This window comes from Sus scrofa, chromosome 4, assembly GCF_054392235.1.
Source record: "Sus scrofa isolate SSC_HxYL_T2T_F1_AM1 chromosome 4, Sscrofa_HxYL_maternal_Yorkshire_Landrace_v2.0, whole genome shotgun sequence".
Lineage (NCBI taxonomy): Eukaryota > Metazoa > Chordata > Mammalia > Artiodactyla > Suidae > Sus > Sus scrofa.
The window spans coordinates 123,292,521-123,315,060 of NC_139386.1; the positions used below are offsets into that span (position 1 = coordinate 123,292,521).

At 39.1% G+C, this 22,540-nt stretch overlaps 1 protein-coding gene across 3 annotated transcripts in view; it reads left to right on the forward strand.

The window, feature by feature from the left end:
- The window catches only part of SASS6 (SAS-6 centriolar assembly protein), a 62,626-nt gene that overhangs the window by 12,086 nt on the left and 28,000 nt on the right, over positions 1-22,540 (forward strand). For 2 of the 3 annotated variants that reach the window (XM_021090149.2, XM_021090148.2), the window contains exons 2-7: positions 3,705-3,765; positions 5,631-5,710; positions 6,664-6,768; positions 11,659-11,830; positions 12,620-12,685; positions 14,146-14,265. In XM_021090149.2, coding sequence (XP_020945808.2) covers positions 3,705-3,765; positions 5,631-5,710; positions 6,664-6,768; positions 11,659-11,830; positions 12,620-12,685; positions 14,146-14,265 — 604 coding nt within the window. The remainder of the gene's footprint in view (positions 1-3,704; positions 3,766-5,630; positions 5,711-6,663; positions 6,769-11,658; positions 11,831-12,619; positions 12,686-14,145; positions 14,266-22,540) is intronic. The other variant, XM_021090150.2, reaches the window with a different exon arrangement.

Here is a 22,540-nt window from a genome sequence, read left to right on the forward strand (position 1 = left end):
TTTCTCTTTTCTGTTCTGCATCCGTAATTTCCACTAATCTGTCCTCCACCTCGCTTATTCGTTCTTCTGCCTCCTGTATTCTGCTGTTGATTGCTTCTAGTGAGTTTTTTATTTCAGTTATTGTATTTTGCATCTCTTCTTGTTTTTTTTTTTTTTTTTTTTTTTTTTGACTTTTTGCCATTTCTTGGGCCACTTCCGTGGCATATGGAGGTTCCCAGGCTAGGGGTCCAATCAGAGCTGTAGCTACTGGCCTACACCACAGCCACAGCAACGCGGGATCTGAGCCATGTCTGCAACCTACGCCACAGCTCAGGGCAATGCCAGATCCTTAACCCACTGAGCAAGGCCAGGGATCGAACCCGCAACCTCACAGTTCCTAGTCAGATTCATTAACCACTGAGCCATGAATGGATCTCCTCCCTGCATCTCTTCTTGTTTAAGTTTTGTATTTTGCATCTTTTTGTTCAGCATTTCCTGTAAATTATCCATCTTTGCCTCCAATTTATTTCCAATGTCTTGCATCACCTTCAGCATCAGTGATCTAAAGTCGTTTTCCTAGAGGCTGTTGATGTGGCCTCCTCTTTGTCTTCTGCAGTGGGATATCATTTTGAAAGTTTCCAGTCCATTTGGTTGAAGATTGCTCAGTATTTGGTTGTAAATTTTGTTGTTTTTAGGACAGAAGTTGAGCTCCAGTCCTTCTATTCCACCATCTTAATCCCATCTCCTTGGGAAGTAGTTTTCATCTGTGGGCCTTGACTCCTCTTTTTTCTCCAAACTTCAAATGTTCTTAATCTAGGCTTTTGGAATATAGGCAACAATATCATTAATATGATTGGGGAATTATCATAATAATACAACTCTTACAGTATTATGTAAAAACATTAAGTGGATGCTTCTTGTATTTCTTTTTACAAACTTATCAAATATGAAACACTTTATAAGTGGGTGTAAGTATAAAAAGTGGGTTATCAACCACAGTGTCATACCACCGCGGCAGTGAAGTTTGAAAAAACTTCTAAGATTGAGAACCAAACAGAATGACATTGTAGAGTTGAAAAGGCCTTCACAAACCTACCTCAATCCACTTCTTTCTCTCTCTCTCTCTCTCTCTCTTTTTTTTTTTTTCCCCTGGGCTGCACCCTCAGCATGTGGAAGTTCCCAGGCTAGGGGTCAAATCAGAGCTATAGCTGCCAGCCTAGGCCACAGCCACTGGAATGTGGGATCCAAGCCACGTCTGCGACCTACACCACAGGTCATGGCAGTGCTGGATTCTTATCTCACTGAGCGAGGCTAGGGATTGAACCCACTTCCTCATAAATCCTAGTCTGGTTCGTTACCACTGAGCCATGATGGAACCTCTCTGACTTATTTTTCAAGTTAGGGAATTGAAGGTTTTTTTTCTTCCAAGAACACTTAAGTGGATTTGGAGTAAGAGTTTAAATCTGTTTCACATGTATTGCTTATTGTTTTTGGTTTTGGTTTTTTTGTTTGTTTGTTTTTTGTCTTTTGGGCCTCATCCATGGCACATGGAGGTTCCCAGGCTAGGGTCTAATTGGAGCTGTAGCTGCTCGCCTACACCATAGCCACAGCAACGCCAGATCCAGGCCTCTTCTGTGAACCTGCACCACAGCTCACAGCAACGCCAGATCTTTAACCCACTGAGCGAGGCCAGGGATCGAACCCGCAACCTCATGGTTCCTAGTCAGATTTGTTAACCACTGAGCCACGACAAGAACTCCTGCTTTATTGATTTTGTTTGTCTTTTTGTTGGTTTGTTTTTGGCCAAGCCAATGACATGTGGAAGTTTCCTGCCTGGGCATTGAAGCTGTGCCACAGCAGCGTCCCAAGCTGCTGCAGTAACAGTACTAGATCCTTAACCCACTGCACTAAAGGGAACTCCCTCACATTTATTGCTTTAAATGCTAGAATAATACAAACAAAACACTCCCTTGTTTTAATGGCAATTCTTTCTATCTTTGTGGTGTTTTTTAGTGTTGCTTGTTCTTTTTTTAGATAATAGACGATTTATGGTAATCTCATCTTATGAACTAAGATTTAACATCCAATCATATGTTCAATAAGAAATTTAATTAAAATGATATGTATTAAATCGCTATAAATTACATGCCAGCTTAAAAAAATCTAAACAGTTGAACTAGTCTTAGTTAACTTTTACCAAGTTTTTCCCATCAACACTTGGTTACCGTGTCTATATTTCTATAGTAGATAAGTATTAGAATGTGGGAAAAGTTTAAAACATCTTTAAAAGAATAACCCAAGGAATTTCCTTGTGGCTCAGTGGATTAAGGATCTGGTACTGTTACTACTGTGGCGCAGGTTCTGTCCCTGGCCCCAGAACTTCTGCATGCCACAGGCATGGCCAAAAAGAAAAATAAAAAGAATAACTGAAAATAGAGGGAGGAGGGAGTAGTAGTAGTAGGAGTTTAGGGTTAGTAGATACAAACTGTTACATTTAGAATGGATAAGCCATGATGTCTTACTGTATAGCACAGGGAACTATATCCAGTCTCTTGGGATAGACCATGATGGAAGATAATATAAGAAATGTATGCATATGTATGACCAGGTCACTTTGCCGTACAAGAAGGAATTGCCACAACATTGTACATCAACTATAATTTTTAAAAAGTGTAAGAAAAAATAGGAAGCAGGAGAAAAATGAACAAATTCAATTTGTTAACTTTCTCTGCACATAGGGAAAGACCATTATTACTTAATTGTAGCAGAATAATTTGAGAACCACTTGTGCAGAAATGTTTTTTTCACCATTTTCCACTTTATTTCTTGAATTATTTAAATACTTTTGCCCAATTCGATTGATGTTTATGAGCACCTGTTCAATATTGAATTTTCTAAGATGCAACATAGAAAGTGTAAAGCTATTTTTTTTTTTTTTTTTTTTTTTGCCTTTACAGTTAGAGTTGCTGCAGGATTAGATAGATGATAATAAACTTGTTGACGATACTTCCATGGATATATTGCATGGAGATTCTGTTGAGCAGATGTAGTTTGTGAATCTGAAAAACAGTTTTTTTTGTGTATGTGTTAGGGAAGGAAATAGTATCTTATTTCACTGGTTGTGAACATTTCAAAGTATTCTAATATTGCCTCACATTTAAAATTTTCCAAATGAAATATCCCATAAATCAATTTGAGTTTTTGAATTGATAGTTTTTAAATGTGAAAAGTTGTTATAAAACTGATGGCGTGTCTTTTGATAGAGATGGTATTCGAGAATCAGAACAGAAACGTTGAATACTAGGCTATGATGGACATGCCACATTGTTTATCTCATTTAATCCTCACAACAACCTCTTTTTATTTATTTTTTATTTTTAGGGCTACATGTGTGGCACATGGAAGTTCCTGGCTAGGAGTCGAATCAGAGCTGCACCTGCTGGCCTGTACCACAGCCATAGATAGCAATGCCAGATCTGAGCTCCGTCTGCAACCTCTTTTTACAAGAAAGAAAAAGCCTCAGGTTAAAAACCTGATTATTTATCTGTGGAAAAGCAGAAACTTAAACTTCAAACCCAACGTGCTTTCCAAACATCTCTTCACAAGTTAGGGAAGACCTGTGGAAGATTTTGTGGCTTAAGATGGAAAAGGTGACCTGTGCAAATAATAGTGATAATTCATTTCATGTGAATGTTTCTGATAGTTGGGTGTATCTTTTCATACAGGAGAGTGAGTATCAGAGTGAGCATTGAACTACAATCAGTATCTAATCCAGTTCACAGAAAGGTTAGTATTTATTTTGCAATAAATTTTTTTTTGAAATAGGGTAATTTCTTTTTTTTTTTTTTTTTTTTTTGGTCTTTTGTCTTTTGTCTTTTGTTGTTGTTGTTGTTGCTATTTCTTGGGCCGCTCCCTCGGCATATGGAGGTTCCCAGGCTAGGGGTCTCATCGGAGCTGTAGCCGCCGGCCTACACCAGAGCCACAGCAACGCGGGATCCGAGCCACGTCTGTGACCTACACCACAGCTCGCAGCAACGCCGGATCATTAACCCACTGAGCAAGGCCAGGGACCGAACCCGCAACCTCATGGTTCCTAGTCGGATTCGTTAACCACTGCACCACGATGGGAACTCCGGTAATTTCTGAACATTATAATTATTTTTGTTTTTTCAGAATGTGAGATCTTTTGTTACATCATCTTGCTTTTTAATTTTGGGCTGTATCGTAACTTGCACATCTAGGTGGGATAGAATCTACTAAGACAACAACTGAGATGAGAGATTATTATACCATATGTTTCTAAAGCATGCAGGATTTGGGGATTGGACAATAGTCTCCTTTGGTTTGCCCAATGCATTTTTTAAGTAGCTAGAATATATATTGCTACCCTGTAGAATTGGGGTTTCATGTAAATGTGAGAACAGAATGAATTGAGGCATTGTAGGGAGATGTTCTTGAATGTTTTTGCCTTTTGAAGAGAGGCATTTAGAGCATCAGTGTAATCTGATTTAAAAGTATAAATCATTAACAGAGATGTGGATATAGAATAGAGGGCTAAGTAATACAGTAGCTTTTCACTGTCATTGCTTTCCTTAAACATATTCAAGGACCTGGTAGTACTAGTAACAGCTTCAGTTTTTTATAGCATCTTGGGGTGGATTTCAAGAAATGCTTAAATAGAAGCTGCTTTAAGAACAGAGCCTTCTGAGGCAGAGCAAGTACCTAGATTGTTAATTTTCCATAGTAAAGATTATAATACTTCTTACATGTTATGCCTTATGCCTGCTGTGCCTCTTCATTTTCTAGCTCTGTTTGTAAGTGGTTTAGCAGTTCCTCAGTAGCCACAAGTAGATTTTATTTCAAAGCAGAAATTTATTCTTAACCTGAATGCTTCTTTCTTTATTAGCCTTCCATCATCTTGCTATTCCTGTTTTCCTTATTCCAATGTTTCTTGACATACGTATTTTCTGTGTACCTTGTCAACTTTAGCTGCTGTGATGGTCTGCCATATGGTACATTTAACTAATTTAATTACCTGAAAAGTGGTTTTTATGAACGTGAAAACAGATGGGGTTCCACATCAGCAGCCACCTGGAGTGGGAGGGAATAGGCTCTTAGGAATAAGCCCTGGTAGCCTGTCACCTGATACCCCTGTCCTCTGTCTGAGAGACAAATGCTCCTTTCTTATCTAGGGGGGATGATTGTTGTTTCTGCTGATGTATTTGTCACTTTGGAAATAACAGTTAACTCGAAGGAAACTGAAAGTATAATTGAGTATGATATGATCAGTGGTTAAAGAATATTTTTGTCATGGAATCATAGTGCAGCAAGGGTTGAGTCTGAACTTTCCTAAGCCACTCATAGAATGATATTCCTCAATTCCACCTCCTAGCATTTAATTAACTTTTATAGACTCCTTCCTTTCCCACCCTCCACTCCATATGGCTCTCAAGGAGCAGTATGTCTATCAGCCCTTAAGATATTAAGTCTCCAAAAAGCCGGTGAGAGTCCAGCAGCACCAGAAAACAAAGCCATTTGAACTACAGCAGTGTTACATTGATGTTACTGCGTGATTTCACATCCAAGAAGTAAGGTGTTACTCTAAAAGCCAAATCTACTTTTACACTGAAAAATAACAATCTCTCTTTTAGGATTTAGTTATCCGTCTGACTGATGATACTGATCCATTTTTTCTGTATAACCTTGTTATATCTGAGGAAGATTTTCAGAGGTAAGTCTATTTATTTTTCTGGTTTTATATTTAAGAATAAGTAAGATTTTAATGTTTTATGAATTATTGGTACTGTTCTCTTTGAAACACATATCTGTTAAGAACATTTAGGTATTTTGGGAGCCCTGGACCATTTATACTGTGATTACTCAGGCTGTTTTTGAAAATAAATATTTCATAGATCATCAGCATTCTGCTTATAACGCTCAGAAATTTGCAATTTGAGCTAGATTTTTCACCTTTTATCTCCCATTGAATAAACTGTATATTTTTTGATTTTTTAATTTTTAATTTTTTTTCTTTTTAGGGCCACACCGGCAGCATATAGAAGTTCCCAGGCTAGGGATCAAATCGGAGCTACAGCTGCCAGCCTGCGCCACACACACCAGATCTGAGTCAGGTCTGTGACGAACACCACAACTCATGGCAATGCTGGATCCTTAACCCACTGAGCCAGGCCAGGGATGGAACCCGTGTCCTCATGGATCCTAGTTGGGTTCGTTAACTGCTGAGCCACGACAGGAACTCCTAAATAAACTATAAAAATCAAAGTTTCCTGGAGTTCCCATCATGGCGCAGTGGTTGATGAATCCGACTAGGAACCATGAGGTTACGGGTTTGATCCCTGCCCTTGCTCAGTGGGTTAACAATCCAGTGTTGCCGTGATCTGTGGTGTAGGTCACAGATGTGGCTCGGATCCCTTGTTGCTGTGGCTCTGGAGGAGGCTGGCAGCTACAGCTCCGATTAGACCCCTAGCCTGGGAACCTCCATATGCCGCGGGAGCGGCCCAAGAAGTGGCAAAAAGACCAAAAAAAAAAAAAAAAAAAAAAATCAAAGTTTCCTTAGTTCTTGATTATAATGGGTATTCAGTAAATAAATAGTCTTTCATGGTGTTATTTATGATCGTTTAGTAATTAAAATTCTAAAAAATCTCTTTCCTGTCTTCTGAATAGTTTAAAATTCCAGCAAGGTCTTCTGATAGACTTCTTAGCTTTCCCACAGAAATTCATAGATCTCCTTCAGCAGTGTACCCAAGAACACGCCAAAGAAATTCCAAGGTAAGTCTCTGGAGAGCACTATATCATTACACTTCCCTCAAGAAAAACTCTTTTTTTGTAGGAAAAGTTGATGGCGAAATATTTCCCAAGTACTATAAGTACCCTTGTCTATTTTTTTTTTTTTTTTTTTGGTTGTTGTTGTTGTTGCTATTTCTTGGGCCGCTTCTGCAGCATATGGAGGCTCCCAGGCTAGGGGTTGAATCAGAGCTGTAGCCACCGGCCTACGCCAGAGCCATAGCAATGCGGGATCCGAGCCGCGTCTGCAACCTACACCACAGCTCACGGCAACGCCGGATCGTTAACCCACTGAGCAAGGGCAGGGACCGAGCCCGCAACCTCATGGTTCCTAGTCCGATTCGTTAACCACTGCGCCCCGACGGGAACTCCCCCTTGTCTATTTTTAAAGCTGTGGTGAGAGCTTCATAAATTTCAGATTTATAAAATCAAATATTTATCCCTTCATTTTCATATCTTAACTGTTCAAGTTAGCTGAAATATTTAGCAGCATCAAGTATATATTTTTTCTAAAGGTTATTTTCCATTTATAGGAAAATAAAGTTATTGCACAGCAACGGAAACCATCAACAAAACAAAAATACAACCTACTGAATGAGAGAAAATATTTGCAAATGATATGACTGATAATGGGTTAATATTCCAACATACATAAATGGCTCGTACAACTCAACATAAAAAAAAACCCACACCATAAACCCATACTATAAAATATTGACTATATTCCCTGCATTGTACAATATATACTTGTAGCTTATTTATTTTATACATAGCAGTTCTATCTCTTAATCTCATACCCCTATCTTTCCCTTCCCTGCTTCCCTCTCCCCATTGTATCTTTGAGTGTGTTTCTTTTTTGTATATGTTATATTCTCTAGTATGTTGTATTTTTTAGATTCCGCATATAAATGATATCATACAGTATTTGCATTCTCTGACATTTTGCTTAGCATAATACCCTCTTAGGTCCATCCATGTTGTTGTAAATGGCAAAATTTCATCCTTTTCTTTTTTGGCTGAGTAGTATTCCACTGTGTGTGTGTGTGTGTGTGTGTGTGTGTAGATAGATATAGATATATAATACATCTTTATCCATTCATCTGTTGATGACCATTTAGTTTAACTTCTATATTTTGGCAATTGTAAATATTGCTGCTATAAACATTCAGGTGCACATATCTTTTTGAATTAGCGTTTTTGTGTGTTTTAGATATATACCCAGGAATGGAATTCTGTTTTTAGTTTTTTGAGAAGCCTGAATATTTTCCATAGTGGCTATACCTAGTTACATTCCCACCAGCAGTATAGGAGAGTTCCCTTTCTCCCACATTCTTGTCATTTGCTCTTGTGTTCTTTTTGATGATAGCCATTCTCATTGTGGGTTTTTGTTTTTTGGGGTTTTTTTGTTTTTGTTTGTTTGTTTGTTTTTTGCTTTTTAGGGCCACATCTGCGGCATGTGGAAGTTCCCAGGCTAGGGGGTTGAATCAAAGCTGCAGCTGCTGGCCTACGCCACAGTCACAGCAACCTAACTAAGATCCTTGCTGCGCCTGCGACCTACACCACAGCTCATGGCGGTGCCGATCCTCAATCCACTGAATGAGGCCAGGGATTTGAACACGCATCCTCATGGATACTAGCATCCTCATGGATATTAGTTGGGCTTGTTACTACTGAGCCACAATGGGAACTTCCTCATTGCGGTTTTGATTTGCATTTCCCTGATGATTTGCCGGGTTGAGCCATCTATACATCTTGGGAAAAATGTCTTTCAAATCTTCTGTCCATTTTTAAAATCAGTGTGGGGTTTTTTTTTTTTTGTTTGTTTGTTTGTTTTTTTGATGTTGAGTTGTACGAGCCATTTATGTATTTTGGAATATTAACCCCTTATCAGTCATATCACTTGCAAGTATTTTCTCTCATTCAGTAGGTTGTATTTTTGTTTTGTTGATGGTTTCCTTTGCTGTGCAAAAACTTTTTTTTTGGTCTTTTTTATCTTTTTAGGGCTGCATCCACGGCATATGGAGGTTCTCAGGCTAGGGGTCAAATCAGAGCTGTTGCTGCTGGCCTATGCCAGAGCCACAGCAACACCAGATCTGAGCCGTGTCTGCAACCTACACCACAGCTTAGGGCAATGCTGGATCCTTAACCCACTGAGCAAGGCCAGGGATCAAACCTGCAATTGAATGGTTCATAGTTGGATTTGTTTTGGCTGCGCCAAGACAGGAACTCCCAAAAACTTTTAAGTTTGATTAGATCCCACTTGTTTATTTTTGCTTTTTTTTCTTTGCTTTTTAGGAGACAGAGCCAAAAAAATATTGCTACTGTTCTTGCCAGAGAGCACTTGCCTATGTTCTCTTCTGGAGTTTTATGGTTTCTGGTCTTACATTTAGGTCTTTAATCCATTTTGAGTTTTATTGTTGTATATGGCGTTAGAATGTTCTGATTTCATTCTTTTACATGTAACTGTCCAGTTTTCCCAGCACCACTTATTGAAGAGACTGTCATTCCCTATTGTGTATTCTTGCCTCTTTTGTTGTAGATTAATTAACTGTATAGTGCATGGGTTTATTTCTGAGTTCTCTATTCTGTTCATTGATCTGTGTGTGTGTTTTCTTTGTGTCAGTAGCATACTGTTGATTATTGTAGCTTTGTGGTGTAGAGTGACGTTAGGGGGCATAATTCCTCCAACTGTTTTTTTTTTTTTTTTTTTTTTTTCCTTAAGACTGTTTTGGTGGAGTTCCTGTTGTGGCACTGTGGAAACGAATCCAACTGGGAACCATGAGGTTGCGGGTTCAATCCCCGGCTTCGCTCAGTAGGTTAAGGATCCAGCATTGCCATGAGCTGTGGTGTAGGTTGCAGACCTGATTTGGATCTGGTGTTGCTGTGGCTCTGGTGTAGGCTGGCGGCTACAGCTCTGATTTGACCCCTAGCCTGGGAACCTCTACATGCCATGGGTGTGGCCCTAAAAGGACAAAAGACCCAAAAAAAGAGAGACTGTTTTGGCTATTTGGGGTCTTTTGGTTTTCCATGTAAATTTTAAAATTAGCTACTCTCAGAATTCCTGTTGTGGCTTAGCAGGTTAAGAACCCGACTAGTATCCATGGGGATATAGGTTTGATCCCTGAGCTTGCTTAGTGGGTTATGGATCCAGTGTTGCCACAAGCTGCAGCATAGGTTGCAGATGCTGCTCAGATCTGGGTGTGGCTGTGGCTGTGGCATAGGCTGGCAGCTGCAGCTCCAATTCAACACCTAGCCTAGGAACTTCCATATGCCACAGATAACAGCCCTAAAAAAAAGATGAAAGAAAAGTTGTTCTAGTTTTGTGAAAAATGCCATTGGTATTTTGACAGGAATTGCATTGAATCTATAAATTGCCATGGGTAGTATAGTCATTTAAATCATATTAATTCTTCCAATCCATGAACACGGTATATCTTTCTGTTTTTATGTTTTAGTTCCTTTTATCACTGTCTTGTAGTTTTCTGAGTACAAGTCTTTTAGCTAATTAGGTTGATTTCCTACCTAGAAATTTTCTTCTTTTTGGTGCAGTTGTAAATGGGCTTGTTTCCTTTGTTAGTTTATTTGTGTTCAAGTATATATATAAATATATATTTTTAATTTATTATTAAAGTATAGTTGATTTATAGCAAGCCAATTTCTGCTATACAGCAAAGTGACTCAGGTATACATATATACATTCTCTTTTTTTCCCATACCCATGGTGTATGGGTGTTCCTGACCCGGGAATCAAACCTGTGCTGCCACAGGGACAAGACCGGATCCTTAACCTTCTGTGCCACAGCAGGAACTCCTATATTTTTTTTAATGTCATTTTCCATCATGGTCTATCTCAGGAGATTGAATACTGTTCCTTGTCCTATACAATAGGACCTTGTTGTTTATCCATTCTAAATGCATCTTGAGTGTATGTTTTTGTAATGAACTTGGCAAAAGGGAAGAATCAGATTTGTGTGTGTGAATATCCATATTCATGTAGTGCTAATACCTGATCCTTTCGTTGTAAAGTTCCCCAACCTTATATCTGTAAGTTTCATTAATTGATGATTGTTTGGGAGTTCCCGTCCTGGCGTAGTAGTTAACAAATCCGACTAGGAACCATGAGGTTGCGGGTTTGATCCCCGCCCTTCCTCAGTGGGTTAAGGGTCTGGCGTTGCCGTGAGCTGTGGTGTAGGTTTCAGACGCGGCTCGGATCCCGCGTTGCTGTGGCTCTGGCGTAGGCCGGTGGCTACAGCTCCGATTAGACCCCTAGCCTGGGAGCCTCCATATGCCATGGGAGTAGCCCAAGAAATGGCAAAAAGACCAAAAAAAAAAAAAAATTGATGATTGTTTGAATCAGTTATTTCATTAGGAACTACAGAATTATGCTTTCCTAGTTCCATCATTCTTTCTGTATTTATTAGATGTAATTCTTCTGTAAAGGAGAACTTTCCTTCATAAGTTAGATCTATTTGATTACTCTGAAAATTCATATGGGAAAGGATAAGTTCTCAATTCTTTTAAATTGTCAATTTTCGAAGTAAGGACTTGTTACTATAGTTACTTTTGTGATTTCAGTGGGGTTTTGGTTTATTTTTGTGTTTAGTCTTTTGCTTTATCTTTCTCCTCATCTGTTTCTCATTGTGAACTCATGGACATTTATGTTCACTGTGTTCAATCAATACATAAATATCCATTTTACTATTAACAACAGTTAATCCAGTTTTACCATTGGGAATCCTTTCATATTAACTTCTATGATTCTAGTTTGCCCCCTTTTCTGATTCTTCTAATTATTGGTGATCCAGTGGAGCTCATGATTCAAGGGGAGAGCTTCACTGTTTCATAAATGTTTAATGTGACACTTTCTTTTTAAAGGTTTTTGCTACAGTTAGTTTCTCCAGAAGCTATTTTGGATAACTCATCTGCCTTTTTAAATGTGGTAGAGACAAATCCTTTTAAGCATCTTACACACCTCTCACTAAAACTTTTACCTGGAAGTGATGTGGAAATAAAGAAGTTTCTAGCAGACTGTTTGAAATGTAGCAAGGTAAGATTTAAATTTGTTATTCTTTAAAAATAAATCCCAAAGTTCTCTGATAAACCACTGAAAAGCTATATTGCTATTAGATTTTATTTTCAGAATAAAGGTTTTTAAAGATATCCAGGAAATTTTTATAACATATAATGACTATTTTATTGTTTTAGTCAAGGTGCAGCAGGATAGAACTGGACCAGGAACTGAGAAATTTAGATCCCAGGGATTTTACTAATTTTCTGTGAGCTTGAACAGGTTACTAAAACTCTTGGTGTCTTGGTTTTATCGGTTGGAAGATATATATGGAAATATCTACCCTATCTAGCCTATATGTATTATGTATTTTTGGCTGTACCTGCGGCGTGCAGAAGTTCCCAGGCCACGGATCGAACCCACAGCAGTGACAATGCCAGATCCATACCCTGCTAGGCCACCAGGGAACTCTTAGTCTATCTTAAATGAGATAAGATATACAGGAGTGTCTTGAAGATTACAAAGTCCTCTATAATTATATGAGGTACATGGCACAAGGAAATGACGTTGGGATGCCTCTTAAGAGTTTTCAGAAAGTCTTTTTAGTCAAATGCTATGGATTACTGCATCTGAAAATTTAATGGTTAGGAAAATCTAGGGATCCTGCTTGTGCATATTTTAACTCAGAAGATCTGAGGTAGAGCCTGAGATTCTGCATTTCTGACAAACTTCCAGGGTGACACTGATGCTGTACTTTGTTACACTTTGGGTAGATACAGATGATTAAATTAAATTGTAACTGCTTGATTTTATTATTTTTGTAAATAGGAAGAAAAATCATCATTAACACAAACACTAGATGATGTTACCAGGCAACTGAATTTCACACAAAAGGTAATTCAGATTTCATTTTGTCTTTGTAAGCCATCCAGACATGGTCTATGAATTGCTTCTTGTATCAAGTCTAGGCTTTTGTATGTTTTTTTTCAAAGCATGCCGCATTGAATTCCCTCTCCTTTTTGCCACTTTCCCCTACCAATTAATGTCTTAATCTGTTGCTTTTTTGTCGTCTTTTCTTTTTTTTTTGCTTTTTTAGGGCCATAACCGAGGCTTATGGAAGTTTCCAGGCTAGGGGTCAAATCAGCTGCCTGCCTACGCCACAGCCACAGGAGATGCAAGCCTTGTCTTCGACCTGTACCTTAGCTCATGGCAACACTGGATCCTTAACCCACTGAGCGAGGCCAGGGATTGAACCTGCATCCTTACGGATGCCAGTCGGATTCATTTCAGCTGCGTCAAAACAGAAACTCCCTGATGCTTTTTCTTCTTGACATTTTTTTTTTTTTTTTTTTTTTTTTTTTTGGTCTTTTTGCTATTTCTTTGGGCCACTCCCGCGGCATATGGAGGTTCCCAGGCTAGGGGTCAAATCGGAGCTGTAGTCACTGGCCTACGCCAGAGCCACAGCAACGAGGGATCCGAGCCGCGTCTGCAACCTACACCACAGCTCACAGCAATGCCGGATCGTTAACCCACTGAGCAAGGGCAGGGACCAAACCCGCAACCTCATGGTTCCTAGTCGGATTCGTTAACCACTGCGCCACGACAGGAACTCCTTGACATTTGATATTATCCAAACATTTCTCTTATCCTCAATTATGACATAATCTCCAAATCTTCAGTAAGTAAGGTAATGTATAGTATCTGTCACATCCTTCTCTTTTATTCACCTCATTCCTCTTGTCAAATGGTTTTTCAGTTCCTTTCTTCTAAATCTTTCCCTTCCTTTCTTATGTTAAGTCCAGAATTAATTTCTCTGGTAGGCTTATCATCATTTCAGTCATAGCTACTCCTAAAAACTGAGGACCAAATTATCTGATAAGCTGTATGGCTTCAGGTAGAAAATTGTCCTGCTCCACATGGCCCATCTTGGGAACCTGTGTTACTAAGTTTTAGGTGTGTAAGTAAATGGGTTGACCCTTGATACAACAGGGGTTAGGGGGCCTTGGCCCCCTGTTGTTCTTCAGCATTACGGTTGAAAAATCCATGTATAACTTTATAGTCAGGCCTCCATATCTGGATCCACATCCTCAGATTCAACCAACTGTGAATTGTATAGTACTGTAATGTGTATTTATTGGAAAAAATCCAAGTATGAGTATACCAGTGCATTTCAAACCTGTGTTGTTTAATATTGTTGAGGTCTTCAAGTTCAAAAAATCTATGTAAGAAAAGGCTTTGCTGTGTCTTAAAAAGCTATAATTCCATTTTCTTCAGTATCCTTTGCAAATATTGCCAGGTTGCAGTCTAACAACATATTCAAACGTCTTAATATTTTGTATTCAACTGTTACACAGACACTATCGGAAAAAATTCAAGAATTAGATAAGTTACGGAATGAATGGGCATCACACACAGCAACATTGTCAAATAAGCATTCTCAGGAACTGACAAATGAGAAGGAAAAAGCTTTGCAGGTATGAACATTTAAAAAAACTAGAAAAATATTTTGTTACTGCTGTTAGTCATTTTGTTAATTATAAAAATAACATTTGCTTGCTTCAGAATTTTCAAACAGTGCAGAAGTATATAAAAATTAAATCTCTCCGTAGAAGTCTTACTACTTAGAGATAATTTATAAACTTTTTTTTTTTTTTAGGGTGTACCCATGGCTTATGGAAGTTCCCAGTCTAGGGACTGAGTCAGAGCCGCAGCTGCCAGCCTACACCACAGCCACAGAAATGTGGGATCCAAGCTGCATCTGCAATCTACATCACAGCTCATGACAAAACCAGATCCCTAACCCACTGAGCAAGGCCAGGGATTGAACCTGCATCCTCATGGATATTAGTCAAGTTCATAACCCACTGAGCCACAATGGGAATTCCTATAAACATTTTGTTACTTGTTTTTCCAGACTTTTCTCTATATATGTAAATAATATGTAATTTATAAATAGTTTATATTTAGAAATTTAGAAATACGTAAATTTGGAGATATGTACATCTGAGTTTGGGTTTTGTCCTAAGCTAATGAGGTCTTGATGTTTTGAGTGTAACTTTTCTTCACCTAACATGGTTATCACAGGTTTCATTTTTTATCAGTTTAGAAGTGCCTGCATAGAGTTCAGTTTTTGAACATAACAAATTATTCATTTATTTATTTAGGGCCACACATGCAGCATGTGGAAATTCCTAGGCTAGGGATTCAATTGGACCTGAATCTGCTGGGCTATAGCACAGCCATAGCAATGCCAGATCCGAGCTGCGTCTGCAGCCTACACCTCAGCTCACAGCAATACCAGATCCTTAACTCACTGAGTGGGGCCAGGGATCAAACCCTCATCCTCATGGATACTACTAGTTGAGTTTGTTTCTGCTGAGCCACAGTGGGAACTCTAAAAAAATTTTTTTAAGTACTTACTCAACTGGTGGACATTTATTCAAATTTTGTTTATTGCAAATAATGCTGCAGTGAACACTGAACCTCTTTTTTTTTTTTTTTTTTTTTAAATCTTTCTTATTTTAGGTCCATGCTCGGAGCATATGGAGATTCCCAGGTTAGGGGTCCAATTGAAGTTGCAGCTGCCCACCTACACCACAGCCACAGCAACGCCAGATCTGAGCCGTATCTGCAACCTACACCATAGCTCACAGCGACACCAGATCCTCAACCCACTGGTCGAGGCTGGAGATCGAACCTGCGTCCTCATGGATGCTAGTCAGAGTCGTTTCCATTGAGCCATGATGGAAACTCCTGCCATGAACATTTTTGTTCCTAGAAGTGAGATTTCAATATACCCATATAAAATATTAATGGGTATTGCAGACCAAATGGAAAAAAGATTGTATCAAATGGAATCTCAAAGGTGGTTTCTGACTGTACTTGGTTCCCTATATTCCTGATAGTATTATTAACCTTAATATCTGTTATACTGATAATAGTTTTAATTTATATTTCTTGTATTTTTAAAGAAGATAAGTATCTTTTATAGGACTTTTGGCTACTTACATTTCTTCTGTGGATTATTTTTTAATATCTTTATCTTACTTTTTCTGTGTAATTATCATTTTCTATTGCTTTGTAGTATAGATTTATTTTATACCTTTTATATCATGTTATTTTCTTTAATATTATTCCTTAATATTAAATATTATTTCTGCACTCTGCCAGATGTTTGCATTTAAGGGTACAGAATGATAATTTATGTGTACTTTCAATCAAATTAAGATTCAGAAAATTATACCACGCATCTAGGTTCTCTTGTGCGCCTTCCCAATGCATTTCCTACTTCCACAGGAGGCCTGTCACTCTTAAGACTTCTATCTTTATTTATTTATTTTTTTTAGGGCTGCATATGCAGCATATGGAAGTTCTCAGGCTAGGGATTAAATTGGAGCTGCAGCTGCTGGCCTATATACCACAGCCACAGCAACTTGAGATTCAAGCTGTATCTGTGACCTATACCACAGCTCATGGGAATGCTGGATCCTTAACCCTCTGAGCAAGGCTAGGGGTCGAATCACATCCCCATGGATGCTAGTCGGGTTCATTTCCACTGAGCCATAGATGAGTTTTGCCAGTTCTCAAACTTCATATAAGTGGACTAATGCAGCATGAACTTGTGTGGCTTCCTTCACTCAGAATAATATCTCTGAGATTCAGTTATTTCTTGTGTTTTTTTGTTGTTGTGTAGGATTCTATTATATGGTTCTACTAAAATTTATCTGTTTTCTTCTTGGCATGCATTTGAATTATTTCTGACATTTTGCTATTACTAATTAAACTGTTAGGAACTTTGTTGTACTTGTCTTTTGTAAACATATGTACTCATGGAGTTCCTTGGTGGCGCAGTGGTTAAAGAATCCGACTAGGAACCATGAGGTTGCGGGTTCAATCCCTGGCCTTGCTCAGTGGGTTAAGGATTCGGCATTGCTGTGAGCTGTGGTGTAGGTCACAGATGCGGCTCAGATCTGGCGTTGCTGTGGCTCTGGTGTAGGCCAGCGGCTGCAGCTCCGACTAGACCCCTACCCTGGGAACCTCTATATGCCGTGGGAATGGTCCTAGAAAAGGCAAAAAGACAAAAAGACAAAAAAAAAAAACCAAAAACCCAAAAAACATATGTTATCTTTTTCGTTGGGTATATATTTAGGATTGGAATGGCTAGGTTCTAGTGTAGGCGTTTGTTTAGCTTTAGTAGAACCCATGAAACAGTTTCACAAAGTGGATGTATCAGTTCACGTTGCCATTCTGTGGTGTGTATAGTAGTACCTCATGATAATGACCACTTTTTCATAGGCATATTGACTTTGGATATCCTCTTGTGAAAGGCCTATTTGAGTCTTTCACACATTTTTTAACGTGCAGTTAGTATTTTTCTTACTGATCTGTAGGAGCTCTTTGTGTATTCTGGGCATGAGTTCTTTGTCAGATAGATGTATTATAAATATTTTCTGTCTGTGGCTTGCCTTTTCATTTCTGGTGTAAAGTAAGAATATTATATCTTTACCTACTATGTATATTATAACATACACAATATGCATTTGCATTTATGTCTCTCGCCATATGTAGCTCTTTTTTATTTGTTATCCACTTTGTCAATCTCTGTCTTTATGGGTTAATGCCTCATTTTATGGAAGCCTTTGCCCACCCAAGATTAAGAAGATATTCTCCAGTATTCCTTTCTAATAATGTTTTCTTCTTGAATTTAACTCATTAATCTGTTTGGAATATATTTTGTGGAGTATAATACTGAGATGGAATTTTTTTGACATATCGTCACTGACTTGTTCTGATACCATATGGTGCCCAGTGATTTAAAATACACACTTTAGGAGTTCCCGTCGTGGCGCAGTGGTTAACAAATCTGACTAGGAACCATGAGGTTGTGGGTTCGTTCCCTGGCCTTGCTCAGTGGGTTAAGGACCCGGCATTTGCCGTGAGCTGAGGTGTAGGTTGCAGACGCAGCTCGGATCCCGTGTTGCTGTGGCTCTGGCGTAGGCAGGTGGCTACAGCTCTGATTCAACCCCTAGCCTGGGAGCCTCCATATGCTGCAGGAGCGGCCCTAGAAAAGGCAAAAAGACCAAAAAAATAAAATAAAATAAAATACACACTTTAAGGAGTTCCCGATGTGGCTTTGTGTTAATGAACCCTACTAGTGTCCATGAGGATGTGGGTTCGATCCCTGGTCTTGCTCAGTGGGTTGGGACTCTGGCATTGCTGTGAGCTGTGGTACAGGACATAGACGTGGCTTGGATCCCATGTTGCTGTGGCTGTGGTGTAGGCTGGCAGCTACAGCTCCGTTTCGACCCCTAGCCTGGGAATCTCCATATGCCGTGGGTGTGGCCCCAAAAAGACCAAATAAATAAGTAAATAAAATGCAGCTTTTAAGATATATTAAATTTCTTTATTTGGTCTCGCTTCTGGACTGCTGGGAAGAACTGATATCTTTGGAATTCTCTTGTTCAGTGGGGAGAAATATCTCTTCATTTATTCAGGTCATATTTGTTTAAAGCAAGCTCATAGTTTAGTGTTTATTTCCCTCTTTTCCTTTTTTCTTTGGCAGTTTTTGTTAAATTTTTCTTTTTATGGCCATACCTTCAGTATATGGAGGTTCCTGGACTAGGGTTCAGATCTGAGTTGCTGTTGCCAGCCTATGCCACAGACACAGCAACACTGGATCTGAGCCACATCTGTGACCTATGGCACAGCTTGTGGCAAAGCCGGATCCCCAACCCACTGAGCAGTGCCAGGAATTGAACCTGCATTCTCGTGGATATTATGTCGGGTTCTTAACGTACCAAGCCACAGCAGGAACCCTTGTTAAATGTTTTTGCCTAGAGGTTTTACAGGTTTTTGCTCCATAAATAGGACCATCTATATACCCAGCCACTGTGATCATTTCTTAGTGTTTATTATCATTGTGTATTACAGTCATACATGTTAACTCTAGGTTATGTTTACATATTTGCAGTTTAATTTGCATATTCTAGTAGTTTTGGAATTGATTGTTTTAGGCTTTTCAGGTAGATTTTTGTTGTTGTTGTTTCGTATTTGCCTGCCCTATGGCATATGGAGTTCCTGGACCAGGGATCAGATCTGAGCTGCATTCATGACCTAAGCTGCAGCTGCAGCAATACTGGATCCTTAACCCATTGTGCGGGGCCGGGGATGTAACGCTCCCAAGACACTGCTAATCCCATTGTGCCACAGCAAGACCTCCCGTTTTTTTCTTTTTATGGCTGCACTTGTTGCATATGGACGTTCCCAGGCTAGAGGTTGACTTGGAGTTGCAGCTGCCACAGCCAAGGCAGTACTGGATGTAAACCACATCTGTGACCTAGCAACAGCTTGAGGCAAGGCCAGGGATCGAACCTGCATCCACATGGAGACCACGTTGGGTCCTTAACCTACTGAGCCACAGTGAGAGCTCTTCAGATATGTATGTAAACTATAGAAAATGGTAATTTATCTCTTCGTAAGACTTAGGTCTTCTTTTCTTATACAGAAAAGTAATAAATAATAGAGGAATTGTATCTTGTTCCAGTCTTTTTTATAGATAACTAAAATCTCTCTCTTTTTTTTTTTTGTCTTTTTGCCTTTTCTTGAGCCACTCCCGCAGCATATGGAGGTTCCCAGGCTAGAGGTCTAATTGGAGCTGCAGCTGCTGGCCTACACCACAGCTCACAGCAACGCCAGATCCTTAACCCATTGAGCAAGGCCAGGGATCGAACCCGAAACCTCATGGTTCCTAGTTGGATTTGTTAACCACTGTGCCACGATGGGAACTCCTAAAATATCTCTTTATTAGGTATGTTTTTTACTCTGCATTTGAGAAAGTTTTCTTCTGTCTGGCTTCCAAAAAGTGTAAGTCAGGTGAAATGACTTTTTGGGATTTAATCAAATAATCATAACATTTTTTTTTCACTTTAATAATGTAGTAATGATAACAATAGATTTCCAAATGAGCTATCTTTGAATTCATTGAATAATACTTAGTCAAAGAGATTTTTAATATCCTCTTGTATCAGTCTGCTCATATTTAGTTTAGGGCATTTGTATATTTATTTGTAGGTGAGAAAGGTCTAAGATTACCATTTTCCTGAACACTGTGTCAGCCTGTTAATTAAAATTATGGGTTTTGGGCTATGGTATTAGAATTACGCTAGCATCATGAAAGGTGTGAGAACATTTTCTTTTTTTTTTTTTTTTTTTTCGGTCTTGTTGTCTTTTCTAAGGCTGCACTCACGGCATATGGAGGTTCTCAGGCTAGGGGTCTAATTGAAGCTAGAACTGCTGGCCTACACCACAGCTCACGGCAACGCCGTATCGTTAACCCACTGAGCGAGGCCAGGGATGAAACCCACATCCTCATGGTTCCTAGTCGGGTTCCTTAACCACTGAGCCATGATGGGAACTCCATTTTCTGGTTTCCTTGATGCTTTGGAACAGTCAGATAATGAGGAGTTTATCTTTTCCTTGAAGGCCTGATAGAATTTTCCTCTTACCACTTTGGTCTGATGCTTTTTCAAGGAATTTCTCAGGTTCTTTTCCCATTTCTTTCATGATTATTGATTTGTTTAGATTTTCTGTTTTTTTCTCGAGTTAGTTTATATTTTCTTAAAAAGCGATGTATTTGATCTTTGTGTTTTAAGTGTAATAGTAAAATATCAGACATGTTGTTTTATAATTTTTCAAATCTTCATACCATTTCCCTTATGTTCATGATTCGTTTTGTCTTTTTTTTTATTTAATGAATCAGTTCTACACTGTTTCCCTCACCCCAAGTTTCAGAATTTTGGTTCACTAAACGTTTTTGGCTCTATTTTCAAACAAGTTAGGTTCTAAAAGGCTCATCGTAAGTGTGTTTGTTTGTAACATACTTAAGGATTTGTTTTCTTCCCTTACCGCCCTTTGTTTGAAAGATTTGTTTGCTTTCATTACTGCATTTTTAATAGGATTGTGAATATGTCCTTTGAGACTAAAATCAGACAAGCCACTCTTCTCTTCCTTCTGATATATATATTCTGTAGGGCAATGATTTTAAGATTTTAGTCACCTGAAAATAAAGTAGAAAATGTAAATATGATTCTCTCCATTACACTTTTTTTAGGACAAAAACTCCAAAATTCTACTCTTGGGGATAAAGCCAGTTCTTAATTTTTACAGCCTTTGGTTCTCTGTTGCCTTCAGTGTGTTTGATTACCCTCTTAGACAGTTATAGGTAGCATCTTTACCAGTTTGCTCACTTTTTTTCTTTTCTTTCTGTCTTTTTTTTTTTTTTTTTTTTTTGTCTTTTTGCCATTTCTTGGGCCGCTCCCAGGGCATATGTAAGTTCCCAGGCTAGGGGTCTAATCGGAGCTGTAGCTGCTGGCCTACGCCAGAGCCACAGCAACGCGGGATCCGAGCCACGTCTGCGACCTACACCAGCTCACAGCAACGCCAGATCATTAACCCACTGAGCAAGGGCAGGGATCGAACCCACAATCTCATGGTTCCTAGTCAGATTCGTTAACCACTGCGCCACGACGGGAACTCCCTCACTTTTTTTCTTGATTGCTTCTTCAGCGTTTTCTTCCAAAGTTGCATTTTCAGTTTTATATGGATGCTTTCCTATTTTATCTCTTTTGTTTTCTTCTCTCAGTTTCAATTTTCCAAAAATGAGGGAATTCCTAAAGTAGTCATGTAAAATTCCCAAAGTTTTTTTTCTTTTTTTTTTGGGGGGGAGGTGTCTTTTTGCCTTTTCTAGGGCTGCTCCTGCGGCATATGAGGGTTCCCAGGCTAAGGGTCCAGTTGGAGTTGTCGCCGCTGGCCTACGCCAGAGCCACAGCAACGCCATATCCAAGCCTCGTCTGTGACCTACACCACAGCTCATGGCAACACTGGATCCTTAACCCCCTGAGCAAGGCTAGAGATCGAACCCATAACCTCATGATTCCTAGTCGGATTCGTTTCTGCTACATCACGATGGGAACGCCTGTTAAATTTTTTTTTTAATTACTCAGTGATTTTTATTACATTTATAGTTATATACAGTGATCATAACAACCCAGTTTTGTAGCATTTACGTCCCAAATCCCCAGTGCATACCCCTACCCCACAACCTGTCTCATTTGGAAAACAAGTTTTTCAAAGCCTGTGAGTCAGTATCTGTTCTGCAAAGAAGTTCATTCTGTCCTTTTTTCAGATTCCACGTGTCAGTGATAGCATATGATGTTACTGTCTCACTGTCTGACTGACTTCACTTAGCATGATAACTTCTAGGTCAATTCATGTTGCTAAAAATGCCGGTATTTTTTTTTTTTTAATGGATGAGTAATATTCCATTGTGTATATATACCACATCTTGTTTATCCACTCCTCTGTTGATGTGCATTTAGGTTGTTTCCATGTCTTGGCTATTGCAAATAGTGCTGCCATGAACATCAGAGTACATGGGTCTTTTCCGGTCTTGGATTTCTCTGGAGAGATGCCGAGGAGTGGGATTGCTGGGTCAAATGGTAATTTTATTTTAGTTTTCTGAGGAATCTCCATACTGTTTTCCACAGTGGTTGCACCAATTTACATTCCCACCAACAGTGTATGAGGGTTTGGGAGTGTTCCTTCCTCTGTGATTTTTTGGAATAGTTTCAGAAAGGATAGGTGTTAGCTCTTCTCTAAATGTTTGATAGAATTTGCCTTTGAAGCCATCCGGTCCTGGACTTTTGTTTGTTGGAAGTTTTTAAATCACAGTTTCAATTTCAGTCATTGTGA